The sequence below is a fragment of the Euprymna scolopes genome, chromosome 14, assembly GCF_053919585.1.
Source record: "Euprymna scolopes isolate OS-2025 chromosome 14, ASM5391958v1, whole genome shotgun sequence".
NCBI classification, from domain to species: domain Eukaryota; kingdom Metazoa; phylum Mollusca; class Cephalopoda; order Sepiida; family Sepiolidae; genus Euprymna; species Euprymna scolopes.
In genome coordinates this window covers 22,462,008-22,478,395 of record NC_136495.1, presented here as the reverse complement: position 1 = coordinate 22,478,395, position 16,388 = coordinate 22,462,008, and the positions used below count along the sequence as shown (strand labels likewise).

The 16,388-nt window shown below is 34.0% G+C and overlaps 1 protein-coding gene across 1 annotated transcript in view; it reads right to left on the bottom strand.

The window, feature by feature from the left end:
- Positions 1-3,436, bottom strand: part of LOC145292907 (glutamine amidotransferase-like class 1 domain-containing protein 1) — a 43,402-nt gene extending 39,966 nt beyond the window's left edge. Inside the window, exon 1 of the mRNA XM_080139048.1 lies at positions 3,308-3,436. Coding sequence (XP_079995174.1) covers positions 3,308-3,359 — 52 coding nt within the window. The 5' untranslated portion in view covers positions 3,360-3,436. The remainder of the gene's footprint in view (positions 1-3,307) is intronic.
- Positions 3,437-16,388: the final 12,952 nt, after the last annotated feature.

Below are 16,388 nucleotides of genomic sequence, written 5' to 3'. Positions count from 1 at the left end.
CTGAAGAGCAATTGCTCAGAGCGACAAGGTACGATAAGAAGGCTGACTAGGGAGCCATCGGGAATCTCATTAGAGACCCCTCATGGGGAAACATCTTTTCTCTTCCTGCAGAACAGTGTGTAAATGAAATGGTTCAAAGCAGCAATTGAAGCACATGTTCTCGCACGTAAGCTCTATAGAAAACTCCACTCTCCCTAATAGTTTACTTCTGCTTGTGCAGCTGCCATTGCTCAAGAGCAGCATGCATACCACAGATTTATGCGACATGAGTCCAGTACAAACAGACACGAGTATATAGAAGCTAGAAGTAATTGTAAGAAAGAAATAGTGACAGCTAAAAGGAACTACACAGAAACCACTAGAAAACGCATTGAAGCACAGAAATTAGGAACTCGTGATTTCTGGAAAATCTATGACAGTGTAGTAAATAATAGGCAATCAACAATCCCTCCACTATCCAACAATCATGAGGTTGTTTGCATGGTAACTGAGAAGGCTAACATGTTTGCCGGTCGGTTTGCTTCAAACTCTACATTGGACCCAGCAAACCACTCCCTCTCTGATTTTCCTTTGCAGACAGAAACCATACTAGATGATCTGGAAACGTGCATAAAAACCCAGACACCTCAAAACCATATAGACCTGATCTCATCCCAGCTGTACTATTAAAAAACGCTCTGCTGTTGTTCCAGTTATCTCCAAACTTTTCAACAAATCCCTTAACGAATCTTGTTTTCCTGACTGCTAGAAAACTTACCGCTGCTAAACTTCTGTCCAACCAAAAATATGGATTTAGGCAAGCCCGTTTTACTGCAGATATCCAACTGTAATCTCTGAACGTATATACGATGCACGATAAAGCAGGGGAAAGTAGATACATCTAAGGTTTTTGACAGGGTATGGCATGATGGTCTTCTCAGGAAAATCAAATCATATGGTATTACTGGATGAATACATAATATAATTAAATCCTTCTTAAATAAGAATCCAGATTGTTCTCAGCTGTCGTACAACAATAAGATATAAATGAAGGTGTACCTCAGGGGTCTGTCCTTGGATCTTTATTATTCTTGATGTGCCGAGCATGCGCGGAGGCGCACAGGTGTATGTCGGGCCTACCTGCAGTGAAAAGCAAACCCAAGACTTTTCGATTACAAATCAAGTCCACTAATGAACTACACCCATCTTACCCCAAAGTGACGATTTAGTTTTGCCCAACATCTATGAAAAGAACGGCCGATAAGTGATTCGGCGCGATTTTGAAATACACTTATCTCGCGTTATTGCATTTTCGTATCGTGGCGTGTCAATTCGGCAAGATTATTCGGTCCTGCTTGGGAACGTGTGTGTCGATTCAACGATATTTGTTCATGGTGTTAGTAGTTGAATGGGGACAAAAATGAATGGTGACATTCAATGCTGCCAAGACTAAGCTTGTTTCTTTTAATAATTACATCACCATTAGCTATGGCTAACGATAAATTACCTGAAAGTACTTTGCTTAAACTCCTCGGCTTAACGTTCACAGGGAACATGAGTCGGAACAGATACATCGAGGGCATTGCCATGGCTGCTGAGAGGAAGGTGAGCGCTCTCTACCGCGCTAGAAAGTTACTTACGCCTGAAAGTATCCTGTAACTTTACAAGGCCACAATTTGCCCATGTATGGAGTATTGCTGTCACATTTGGGCTGGTGCATCTGTTACTAGTCTCACTCCTGGGCAGGGGTCAAAAGAGAGTCGTCAACCTAATAGGTTCCAATCAGTCAACCTGGCTCCAGCCTCTCTCTCATTGATGAAATGTTGCATCTGTCTGCCTGTTTTACAAGTATCTTAATAATAGATGCTCCGACAAACTACTAGCCCTTGTACCCTCCTCAACGTAAATATCTTCAACAAACAGCAAAATTCCACCCCTACCCAGTAGAGATACCCATGTCAATAGTTTTTTTCCCTAGAACTGTTAAACTTTGAAATTTCCTTCCGGGTTCCTGCTTCTCCAACTGTACTGACATGCAGAAGTTCAAGTGTAATGTAAACTGACATCTTGCTGCGAAACCACCTACATAGTATCCCAGCAAATATATCCTAGAAAGTAGCTCCTTACATTAAAGTGGCACTGTGCCTTGTCTGGGGTGAAAATGCAAAAAAATAAAAAATAAATTGTAAAAATCCTGTGAAAGATAAATATTAGTTACCTTGTTTGTACAAAAAAGACTAGCTTAATTAGCACCCAAACATGAGAGATTCTGGCGGCTTCACACAAACAAAACAAAGTCATCTAAGTATGGGTTCTACGGAAGATCAAAATGTCAAAAGGCTGTCAGAAAATGACGTCAGGTAGTTGAAGGGAGGGAGGGAAAACTATTGGTACTCATGCAGAGAGTGATCCGTGCTGAAATATTAACGTTATTATTTAAAAAGCCATTCTTAACATGGGGAAGGGAGGGTGTTTTGTACATATTCTGTACTTTAACCTTACAATTAAATAAAAAAAAAAACATATAAAACTTAATTAAACATGGAAATACGATTTAAAAAATAGCGCAGATCACTCTCTGCATTAGCACCAAACTATTAATTGATTAATTATGTAGACACACCGGTTAAGCGAAGTTAAATAACGTTCAGCTTAATCAGTATCTGATGAGTGGCCATTTGGGAATACCAGGCGCTGTATGTAGGACCTTGACATTTCCCTGCAAGAACTGCAAAAACCTAACGTCGTCATCTCTCCTGACCAGGATATGCATGCGACTGAGAATTTAATATTCCCATGACGCTTTCTCCTTAGAAGGAAGCCGGTTCAACCCTCCTAGAGTGAATGCCATTGCTTGTTTAATTAATTGAACAAAAAAATTGTGATAAAACGATAACTAATTTAGTTAAGATAACGTCGTTTAATTGGCAACCAGCTAAAGCTGAAAAACTCAAGATAACACTGAACTTTAACCGAAATAATAATAAAAAAAAATAAATAAATATAATTCGTCCTCGTGTTCTGTTAAATTGCCAAAGCATCTCCATTTAAAATAAAAAGGAGCCATTTAAATCCCTGAAATGCAAAATGTTATTATTATAATTATATGTTTGTATAAAATCCCCAGTTTTGTTGTTGTTTGGTAGGCGGGTGTTATATATGGCCAAATTATAAATGTATACTTGACGTATAAAAAAAAAAAAATGCTTTCTTTATCAAAGACTTGCAAGAAACATTTCTTTGCAAAGCTTCACAAAACATATACAGCGATTCTTGGAATTTCTTTTTTTCATTAATAGTGAATTTATATCGAAACATTTTTATTTACCTGCAAGCTCGGCACTGAGAACCAGAAGACAACTGCCTCTAATGGTAGACATGTTTGGATTTGAAGAAGGGTAGATAACTCTTGGAAAAATAGATTAATCAAGGGAAGTAATTCTAATTTTACTCTGAGTTATTCGCCCATTAAAACCTATGAAAAAAAAATCATCTATTTTAAACTGTTTGTTTTATAATATATTTTTAAATAATTTTTTAAAACATTTTTTTTTATTGCTAAACATTGGTAAATGTTATTATTGGCGATATAAATTATTTAAAAGAAAATACAAAAACAATTTATTCAGGTTTACTATTAAGGGTCCTTTTTTAGGGTAGCAACTTGGAGGAAATCTTTATGGAGAGCCAGTTTTAGAGAAATATTGTAAATGAAAACTGTTTTAGGAAGAATACTTAAATATGAGAGAGAGAGCGAGAGAAATGTTAAATCATAAACAAAAACAGAATTCAAAGAGTTTAAAAGCATAAATCCACTAAAGAGATATTTTATGTCTGTTTAAAATGGAAGTTTATATAGATAAGAAAACAAAATGGTCGTTCATATTTTGAGAGTTCTTACAGAAGAAGAATGATTAATTAGCCGAGACACTGAAGAAATCTAAGTTGATAATTTAAGGGTTGTCAATTATCCATGATCTGAAAAATCATAATCAAAACTTCCTGACTCGTTTATAAAAATTACATTTGATTGAAAGTTATTACTTCAGTATTATTTCAGTTGTTTTCATCATAATAAGTTTGAGAAACGTTAGGTGTGATTAAATGCCTTTAAAAAAACTGGTACAAACCTGTTTTATGCAGCCTGTAATGTCTGTTGGCAAACAAAAAGAAAAAAAAGTAGCTTCTCTTTATATGCTTATGATCTCGTCACTTGATATGCAAATGAAATGCTTCCGATTTTTAATAAAACGGCTGATTTTTTAGAGACTCAGGCAGTTTGGAGTTGGATGTTGGAGTAGCAAGTTTCAACAGCAGAGTTTCGAGTTTTAGAATTGCAAGTTGTGACAGCAGTGTGCCAAATTTAATCCTGGAAATTGTTACTTGGAAAGTGTAGAATAGTTAACTCTTTACTATTTAACCACATCAGGAGTATTTAAATGAATAAGTTTATACATTTATTTTTTATGAGCAGAGGATAATGTGAAAGAATTCATTGTGTGTATGTGTGCGTGTTAGTATTAGAGTGTGGATGCTTATGACTGTGTGTATGCATGAGTTGAGAATTGTCATATTAAGCTATCCAAAGCCTTACAGATTGGTGAGGGAAGCTGAAGTAAGGAAGATGTTAGCTCTGTTGTGAATCTATTTAAAAATTCTGGCTTTTTATGCATCCAAGATGGATCAAAACGGTAAATTTGATATACTTAGAGAAATGCATTTGATTTTTTAAAAATATTTTAATTTGTTTTTATTAATTTAGGTGAGTGCATGTATCAAGCCATATATGAAGAGAAAGGAGTTTAAGTATTTTCATTTTGGACACGGAAGAGTAAAATTTTTTGCTTCCTATATATATATATATATATATATATATATATATATATATATATATATATATATATATATATATATCACGTTCACCCCTAACAAGGCATATTGCCCATTTGACATAAAGGGCTACTATTTGGGACCAAGCCTAGGAAAGATTCACAAGATTTTAGTTTATGTTATGCTTAAACTTCTGTACAACCAGGGAAACAGGTAGCAGGTAGCAGGAAGGGAATTCCAAAGTGTTGCTATTTGAGGGGAAAACTATTAAAATAGAAAGCTTTTTGGCATTTAAGGACCTCGACAGTGAAAAGGTGAGATTTTATTGCTAAGCAAGTTTGTCGGGGATATGTAAATTGAGAGGGGGGGCACAAATGCAATGAGGACATACTCATTTGTGATGGATTTGTATTAAAAAAATTAATATAAAATATAAGTGTGTTAAGTTACTGTAAGTATTGATAATGAGGAAAGTAATATATAATCAGACATTTTGTTACTTCATAAAAAGTAAGGGCGGACTGGAAAGAAGTAAGATAAATAAAACTAAAAATGAGTTCATTGTGAGGTCTGGTATCTTATTTGCAGAAATAAGATGTCTTTTGTCTGATATAAATTGATTATTTTTCTCGTTTTTCTTTGTAGCTTTTGTTTTTTGTCATCGTACAAAATTTCTTTGAAACTCTGTGGATTAAGGACTATCCACTTATTTTGTGCTTCCTTTTTAAAACTAAATATGTTTTTAACTCTTTTTCAAAGTGTTTTTAACATGTTTTATTAACTACTTGCTCTTATATATATATATATATATATATATATATATATATATATATATATATATATATATATATATATATATATATATAAGGAAAATAAAGTAAAGAATGGAAACAAAAAGTGCAAAGGTGAAGAAATATGAAGAGAGAATTGAACAGTTTAGACAGAATACGTGATTACTTCAGATGAAGCATCAAATGCAAAAGAATTCACAAAATTTGGAATGATATTTGAGATGTTAAAAGTGAACATGGCGGAAGTGCTTTGTGGCTGAAAAATTTGAAGAATGAAATAGAAAATAAGTTTAAATATACTCAAGATGTGGTAAAAGTGGGCAAGGAGAAAGTTCTTAAACAATGTAGGAAAATTTTCAATTGTCGAATGGTGTTCAGGGATATTAGATGAAATCAAAATGAGAAAAATTGGAAAAATCAAAATTGGACTCGCAAATGTGAGGATATTTGTGCAAAAGAAAGGAATAAATATCAGGAAAGTTTATCCTGAGATGTCTGATATTTTTTCTATAGAAAATAGTAAGGTTTGTTGTATGGATCTCTAGAAGGCATTATAAAATTAATTAAAAAAATAATAATAAATAGGAGAGAAAGGTAGAATCACTTCAAGACACATAACGCCTGTAAGCGATCCAGCACGCAATCCCCCTGACTTCAAACAGGCCAGCTAAAAAGATAAGCTTTTCAAGAAGTCAATAGAAAGGGAAGGAGTAAATAGGCCGACAAATAATCTACTCATTTCATTGTCCCTATCTTTTCTTTTTCACTGCAACCTCTTTCTCACTGACATGATGTTGCTAGTCTCATTTTTTTTAATAAATATTATTATGTCATGTGTTCTTCAGAATTGTCTGATCTATTCTCTGCTTCCTTTGTTCCAGCTCGTTTGACTTGTTGGTCTAGTGGTTCCCATCAATTGATTGTTTTAATACCTCATTATAATACAATTTCCTATTCCAGTAGCTTCTTTCCAAGAACTGCAAGGTTGTAAAACTTTCTTTTCAAGACTAAGAACAATAGAAATCTGTCTTTGTGATAATCATCATTTGTTCTTGTTAGCTCCTTACATCAAGTGGCTTCATGTCTTGTCTCTAGTGATTTCTATTAAAAAAAAATGCTGGAACTGTGGAAATCATGTTGTCATTCATATGTGCTGTGAATAGACAGGATAACATTGAGTGATTGGCTCACAAGTCAATCAAAGATCCTGGTGTAGGAATACAGAAATCGTTGAAATTTGACATGATGGTTTGCTGGTTGGTTGTTTTTGTCTTATTTCAGGTTATTTAATGCCGAATCCAGTTATTTTGAAGAAAAATGTTTTAATAGAATATATATATATTTTTTTCAAGTCAGTTTCTATTTAACCCATAGTTGGGACCCTAACAGGTACTACCACTCCAGGTCAGAGTGGACCTGGGAGCAATTCCACATTCCCCAATGCCTGCAAGATGGGGATTTACCATCGAATATAGTTTAAGATCATATCCACAACCGGAAAATTGGCATCAGATAGTAGGACTGAAAGTGAATGCTTATTTTCATGATCAAATATTTTGTCATTTTAACCTACTTAAAGTGTTTATGAATGTAACATATACATAGTTTAAAATGTCGATCTAAAATGGTTCGATTGTCTAAGAGAAATAAAAGAAATACAAAGAAAAGTTCTAATAAAAAAACACAAATGTCAAATATGTACAACAATTTTGCTCTTTTTTATAGGTTTCTATATTATATTTCTTTTTGTCTGTCTGTTTGTCTGTTTGTCCATTTTTTTCAGAAACTACTAGGCCAATCTGATTAAAATTTTGTATGGGCTGTTGATTATAGTAGGTGCTCCCCCACTATCAAACGATCATGAGATTGCTTGCACGGCAACTGACAAGGCTAATCTGCTTGCCAGTCGGTTCGCCTTAAACTCCACACTGAACTCGGTACACCACTCACTCCCTGATTTTCCTCTGCGAACAGACGCCTCACTAGACGATTTGAAAATCACCCCTTCTCAGGTACATGCTATTATAAAAAACCTAGACACCTCAAAAGCATGTGGACCAGATCTCATCCCGGCTGTGCTATTAAAAAAATGCTCTGCCGAGGTTGCTCCAGTTCTGTCCAAACTTTACAATAAATGCGTAACGAATCTTGTTTTCCCCACTGCTGGAAAACCGCCTCTGTGGTACCAGTCTTCAAGAATTCTGGTGAAAGAACTGACCCACTAAATTATCGCCCCATTAGCCTCCTCCTGCTTTTCGCCAAAATATTTGAGTCCTTAGTTAATCAAGCCCTAGTCCAGCACCTAACAGCTGCTAAACTCCTGACTGATAAACAATATGGATTCAGGCAAGCCCATTCAACAGCAGATATCTTAACTGTAGTTTCTGAACGTATATACCGTTCATTGGATAAAACAGGGGAGTGTAGAGCGGTGGCCCTCGATATATCTAAGGCTTTTGACAGGGTATGGCACGATGGTCTTCTAAGGAAAATTAGATCATATGGAATCACTGGAAGAATTCATAATGTAATTAAATCCTTCTTAAGTAATAGAAAAATCAAAGTTGTCCTTGACGGTCGTACATCCAAACAATACGACATAAATGCGGGAGTACCTCAGGGGTCTATCCTTGGACCTCTATTATTCCTGATATTCATAAACGACCTCCCTGATAAAATTGTTTCGGAGATGGGTATATTTGCCGATGACACCACTCTCTATAACAGATATGAGGGGAAAACAAATGAACACATATCCAAGGAAATGGCAGAAACACTAGAGGATGACCTCCAATCCGTAGTGGAATGGGGACAAAAATGGTTGGTCACATTCAATGCTGCTAAGACTAAGCTTGTTTCCTTCAATAACTACAACAAACCTTCTCTACCACCAATAGCAATGGCCAAGAACACATTACCTGAAAGTACTTCTTTTAAACTCCTCGGCCTAACGTTTACAGGGAATATGAACTGGAATAGATACATTGAGAGCATTGCCAAGGCTGCTGCAAGGAAGGTTGGCTCCCTCTACCGTGCCAGAAAACTACTTACGCCTGACAGTATCCTACCTCTATAAGGCAATCATTCGCCCATGTATGGAGTACTGTTGTCACATCTGGGCTGGTGCATCTGCTTCTTGTCTCTCGCTCCTGGACAGGGTTCAAAAGAGAGTCGCCAACCTGATAGGTCCTGAACTGTCATCTAGGCTTCAGCCTCTGTCCCATCGACGAGATGTTGCATCCCTCTGCCTGTTCTACAAATACTTCAATGGTGAATGCTCTGACGAACTGCAAACACTTGTACCTCCCCAACGTAACAACCCCCGACAAACCCGACAAGCTACTAAGTCTCATCCCTTTACAGTAGAGATCCCTAGGTGCAAGAAAGCCTTTTACTCCAATAGTTTCTTCCCCAGAACTGCAGGTCTTTGGAACTCCCTTCCGAGATTCTGCTTTCCCAACTGCAATGATATGCAGAAGTTCAAGTGTAATGTTAACAAACATCTTTCTACTCATCTCCCTTCATAATGACCCCGCCAATTAAGTCCCTGATAGTAGCCCCCTGCTTCAAAGTGGCACTGTGCCTTGTTTGGGGTGAAAATTGAATTAAAAAAAAAAAAAAAAAAGAACTAAGTATCATGGTATCCATTCGATGAACAGTTAGAGATTAATACCACATTTACTTTAGAAGTTTTCTTGGAAACTACTGGCCCAATCTGGCTGAAATTTTGTATGGATCTTTGATATTATAAGGCACAATGAAGTGAATATTATGATATCCATTTGATACAGAGTTAAGGATTAATATGGATTAATATGGATTAATAAGGATTAATATGGATTAGTATTTAGTGCTAACATGAGCACAAATTTAATAATATTCAGTCATCAATTTGGCATAAAACAGCCATTCTAAGTCAACGGGCTATAACTTTTGCCAATTTTTAACGGAGTAAAAAGTCTAGTATTTATTTATTTTTCTTACTGGTAGTGAAAGAATTTTGTCTGTCGATTAATAATATAAACTATTGAACAAAGGAAAACTAAAAATGGAAGAACATTTGAAAGAATGGATGAGAGTTCGTGGGTGGGTAGACATAGACAATTTGAGGAATCAAGTTCAGTTCACAAGGTCAAGGCTATGGAACGGCATTTTCACTACCAAACAGTTAGGAGCAGCACCATCAATGGGAGATAATGGTGGTCAAGTGGTTAACAACATGTACTGACAATCTAAGTGTACCAAGTTCGAATCCAGTTGATTCCACAGAAACATTTTCACTTATGGATGTTGGTAACATTCACGTGCTCCCTGCACTAAAGAAGTCAATGTTTTTCTAGAAAGAAATCTAACTAGAAAGATTTCAGGGAAACGAATGTCAACAATAACCATCTGATTTATACAAAAATGAATGAATCATGCTCAACAACAACATAAACACCACCAACTTCGCTTTCTCCTTTGACTGCACATCAGCAAACGGGCAATTTTCATAAACTACTACTAAACACAGCACCAACATATACATACACACTGTTCAGAGACGCCATACACATAATGACTTAAATGCAAGTGGCACCAGCCAAAATGAACACACATACACCCTTTCACTAACAAAACAAAGGCATGCTAATAAACACACATATTTTCATGTCTATTCATTTACACACACATAAATGCACACGGCATCAGCCGAAATAAACACATGTACTCAATTTCTCTTTACAGATAAGACTCCTATCTTTGACCAGAGCATTCTCAGAATTTTTGAAATTTCATTTTTTATGAACAATTTATCTTGCCTTACCTTGAGTTGTCAATAAAATATATTTATTTATTTTTTATTGTATTTTCACCCCAAACAAGGCATACTGCCACTTTGATGTACGGGGCTAATATCTGGGACATAAATTGCAGGGATACTATGTAGGGAGTTGAGCAGCAAGATGTCTTTTTACATTACCCTTGAACTTCTGCATGTCCGTACAGTTGAGGAAGCAGGAATCTGGAAGGGAATTCCAAAGTCTAGCAGTCCTAAGGAAGAAACTATTAGAGTAGAAGGCTTTTTGGCATTTGGGCATCTCTATTGTGCTGTGTAGGGGTGGGATTTTGCTGCTTGTCAGATCTGACGCCATTGATTTTTTTAAAATTCTGTTTCATCTCAAATAAGTCATATTACCACTTGGAACGTAAGGGACTACTATTTGGGATCTTGTCTAACAGGGAACAGTGGGGAGTTGAGCAGCGAGCCGTCTATTCATATTAAATTTAAATTTTGCAAGTCAAGGAAGCAGTTCAACCTGAGTGGTGTTGTTTTCCAAATCAAGTTCATGATACATCCTTGGTAATCAGTCCGACAGAGTGTGGGTCATCTGCGATAGGTAGTTTGTTTTCTGAGGTATAGTTCTGTGCAGTCTTACGAGGTTCACCTTCCCAGGCTTTTCCTTCTCACTTTGAGAAGAGGTTAGTTTATTGCTAATCGTCTGAAGCGCTTCTATCAGGGACTAGTCAGGCATTTTTCGTAGGCCATAGTCGTGGCCTTTTGAACGATGGCTTTTCAATCCCCATCATCTACTCCTGGTGAGAGGGACGTAAATACTGTATTTTCATAAAGTCTGTCGCTATTCATCCTATTTATATCCTTTCAACAGTTATCTTCATCATTGTTGTTTTATTTCAAATTCAAAATGTAATTGTAGACTTTTGAGAAGTCAGCTTATAGAAGTTGGTTGGTTGTTTTTGTTTTACGGCATATCAACCCTTTTCAGGTTATTTAATGCCGAATCCAAATATTTTGAAGAAAATTTTTTAATACAATATAGTTGTTGTTTTCAAGTCGGTTTCTATTTAACCCATAGTTGGGACCCTAACAGATACTAACATTACGGGTCAGAGTGGACCTGGGAGCAATGGTAATTAAAGGGTGGCTCTACACTCCCCAAAGTCCGCAAGCTGAGGCCTCATGACTGGATATAGATTAAGGTCATATCCAGGACTTCGGCTTATGCAAGTCCTAAGTTTATTTCTATTTAACAATTTTAGTTAAGACTTTTATTTATTTATTTATTTATTTTCATCTTTATGTAGTTGAATTCTCTTTTTGTAATTATAAACATTTTAGAAGTAAGATTATGTAGGTGCTAAGTTTGCGATGGGTTAAGCTTATTTTTTTTTTTCCGGGAATTTAAACTCTGCAGTCTGTATTTTTATTTTTGAATTTTTTTTTTTTTACTTCAAGAATCATTCGACTATATATATATATATATATATATATATATATATATATATATATATATATATATATATATATATATATATATATACTTGTATGTAATCCAGTAAATTTTCAAATGATATAATGTTTGAAATTGTCGACCTGGCATGGAAACAATTATAACGTAAAATGAAATATACTTTTTGTTGCTATCAACACCTTTTTTGAATGTCTTGATTTTGCTTACACAGTATATATATATATATATATATATATATATATATATATATATATATATATATATATATATATATACTCGGGGTTTTTTATTCAAAAGTAATGGACTAATGAATTCAACGAGGTTGTTAGATAGTGCTCAATAAAAAGAGCTGATAATACTTGTTTATTGTTATATAAACATGGTTACATCCTGCTGCTACAAATAGCCACTTGTTTCAATCAAACAACAGATATCATCAGGCAGCGACTTGACTATTCAAAAGTTCAATGAATAATGGATTTTTATTTTAGGTAGGAACTCTTTAAAAGTTGGAGTTAAAAAACTTAAAACACAGAACTTTAATTATAAGATGTAAAGAGGGAGGGGGAAATTTAAATAAACTTAAAAGATCATAATGGAGAGAGAGTGATTAAGAAGAGAAAAAAAGGAATAGAGAAAGAAAATAGAGAGAAAAAATATAGAGAGAAAAAAATATACATATAATATGGAGAAGAAAAAGAAAAAAGATATAAATGATTATTATAAAGAGAATCCATATACATAAGAGGAAACCATATACATAGAAATACATATGAATACAAATAATTTGGCAAGAGTACAGATAGATGCATACACACATAAAAGCATACAAATGGACTGAATAAACACCACCAGGGGAGCACACAACAAAGGAGGGTATACAAAATAATATAGAAATGTATAAATCTAATTACACACGGTCATAAAATAAACACATAGACATATACATATACACATAGACACAGGTATATAAGATAGGGGAAATAAAGAATGAAATCAGGCGAGGAGAAAGTATATTAATAGTATTTTAATAAATTATAGAAATCAGTGACAATTTTAAATTTATATAAATTTTATATCTAAATTAAATTACTTAAAAGATGGTTTTTATAATGTTTGCAATTAATTGAATTTTCGTGCTTCTTATTTAATAATTTATCTCTTTCTCTAAAAGTAAGTATATGTTTTTAGTAATACTGTCTTGAATGTATTAATTTGTGATTTAATATGACTTTATATTTATATTTAACTAGCTTAAACTTTCAACTTAATAGTATAGAGTTACACCTTTAATTATATGCATGCATGTATGTATATGTATATGTATATATATATGTATATATGTATATATATATATGTGTGTGTATATATATGTGTGTATATGTGTATATGTATATGTGTATGTGTGTGTATGTGTATGTATATATATATGTATTGTATTCTTTTTATATACATAAATATTAGTAGATTATTATTTATAATTTATTAGTCCTATTTAATTTATTTAATCCCCTCTTATGGCTAAATATGTTATATTAAAAAGATAATAAATATTAATTTTATTCTGTTTTTATTATTATTATTATTATTATTATTATTATTATTATTATTATTATTTTTACTATTTTTATTATTATTATTATTATTATTATTATTATTATTATTATTATTGTTATTAATAATTTTAATATTGTTCTTTCATTATTATTTTTTTCTTTTACTTATATATTCATTTAATAAAAACGCGAAAACTTTAAGCTTATATCATTTAGTATAAAGGGCTTAATTAATTGTAGACGTATGTTTGAACTGCGTTGATATTACTCGTGGACGTATGTTAGATGATAAATATGTCAGTTGGATACATTCGCTGTCTTTTTGACATGTTTATTTCTAACGTTTAGATTGCATTTGTAATAATCTTGTCTCATTACTGAATTGTATAATTGTTCATAAATTGGTTGACACGCAGATTTTTTTCTTTTTCTTTTTCTATATACTGGCAACTTCTTTAAGATTCCCTTCCTATTAATTCTTACTTTCTTTCTTTCTCTCTTTAACTATATCTCAACATTCTTTCTTTTCCCTTCTAGTCCTTATTCTCTTTATAATAACCATTTATATCTTTTTTCTTTTTCTTCTCCATATTATATGTATATTTTTTTCTCTCTATATTTTTTTCTCTATATTTTCTTTCTCTATTTCTTTTTTTCTCTTCTTAATCACTCTCTCTCCATTATAATCTTTTAAGTTTATTTAAATTGCCCCCTCCCTCTTTACATCTTATAATTAAAGTGTCGATTGCGTGACACTGCTGTCCGAACTTTCACTTTCTGGTTACCACTTGACGCGTCTTCTCTCCACTCCAAAACGAACTTCTGCAACTTTAGCTTTTCTCTCCCCGAATCCGACTTTTCTCTTCTACAAATACAACTTCTCTGCTCGCAATCTAACTTCAGAATACCTTCCTTCCCCAAATCACTCCTCTTTTATCTCCAATCAGGAGCATCTCATTTGCATACCTCGTGGTCACCCTGTAGGCATATAAAGAAACAGGGCAGCCATTTTTGTTTTTTTCTTCTTCATTATGAACACGAGGTAAGCCACACAAAAACGCGGTCGGTCGTTCTTGTTTCTTTTTTCTTCATTTACACCACATAAAGTTCTGTGTTTTAAGTTTTTTTAACTCCAACTTTTAAAGAGTTCCTATCTAAAATAAAAATCCATTATTCATTGAACTTTTGAATAGTCAAGTCGCTGCCTGATGATATCTGTTGTTTGATTGAAACAAGTGGCTATTTGTAGCAGCAGGATGTAACCATGTTTATATAACAATAAACAAGTAATATATATATATATATATATATATATATATATATATATATATATATATATATATATATATATATTGAATTTGAAATAAAAAAACGGTACCCAAAGAAGTCCAATAAGTACATAAATAAAACAACAATGATGAAGATAACTGTTGAAAGTATGTAAATAGGATTAAAAACTACAGACTTTTCTACAGAAGATACGTTACCAGTCTATATCTACTCTATTGTCATTTTCATGGAAAGTGTTCGACTGAGCTCCAATCTCTGGTTTCTCCTTGTAAAAATTGTCTTATTACCACCACTGCAAAAAAGCTTTCCTTTTACCCCTGTGTACATAACACGGTAAACATAACATAAAATAAATTTCCATGAACGGCGTTTCTTTCCAAGAACTTCACATTTGTGAATAACCTTGCCACAAAACTGCTTTCCTGAGAGCTACAACATAGTCATCTTCAAATCTAATGTCAATACACACATCATATTATGTCCCCATTATTCATAAAAATGCGTTCATTTGATTCATAATTTCCCTCATAAAATTCATCATCATTCAATTGTAAATCTAGTCATCTCATCAACCTGTATCCTTGAGTTTCTTTTGGCCTTGACAAATGCTGACTCATAAGTAAATAAAATAATAATAACATCTAATCTCAGAAATATTATGAAATATAACCATCTGATGCAAGTACACTATACATGTAATATATATATATATATATATATATATATATATATATATATATATAGTAAGTTATAAAATATATATGGAGATTAAGCTACACTGAATATTCCTCGTTTCATCCACTCTAGGACTCTTCAGGCTTATGCGCAAATTTTGTGGTTGTCTGTCGTTTTTATATACGCACCTTCTATTGAGATTTTAGTTAGCCAATCAGCTTTCTAGTATCCACCGCGCCCTTCCTATCAGCCAATGAACATGCACTTATCGGACAAAGGCCTATTTGACCTCTGGTTGACCTGTTCCTTTGTGTGTGCTCTATTTAGCCTGGATATCTAGTTTCTTGACCTGTTTTAAATCTACTATGAGTAGTCAATGAGTCAGTAATCAATGAGTTGATAGAGTCTTACTTAAGAGGGTGGTTTGTCAGGAATTTGTTTATGTTGGATTTGAAGACATCCAAGTTGTAGTCAGGTGGGAAACAGGCAAACGGAAGAGAGTTCCACAGTCGTGCACTTCTGAAAAAGAATCTCTGCTCATGGAATCTGCGCTTGGATTTAGGCACAGATAAAGATTAGGGAAAATTTTTGACAGTAGTTTCAGCCAGACGGGTGTTTATCGTGAAAGATTGACGAGTGGGGACAAGAGATTGGAACTCAGATGAGCACTTGCCATGGAAATAATGATAAAACAAAGACAGGCTCGTAACGTCTCTTCTGTGGGAGAGAGGCTGCAAGGAAGAGAAAAGGGTATCCCCCACTAAGTTACGAAGTCTATTTTGTACTCTGTCAAGACAGGATAGGGTGTTTTTAGCAGCTCCTGCCCAGATGTGGCAGCAGTACTCCATCCTTGGATGTACTTGGCTTTTATACAGATAGAGAATTGCATCAGTAGTGAGACATCTTCTGGAGCGGTAGTAAGATCCCACTATTTTCCCAGCGTCCTTGGCAACAGACCTGATGTACATATTCCATTTCAGATCAGGAGTAAAGGTCAAACCAAAAGCTTGTCA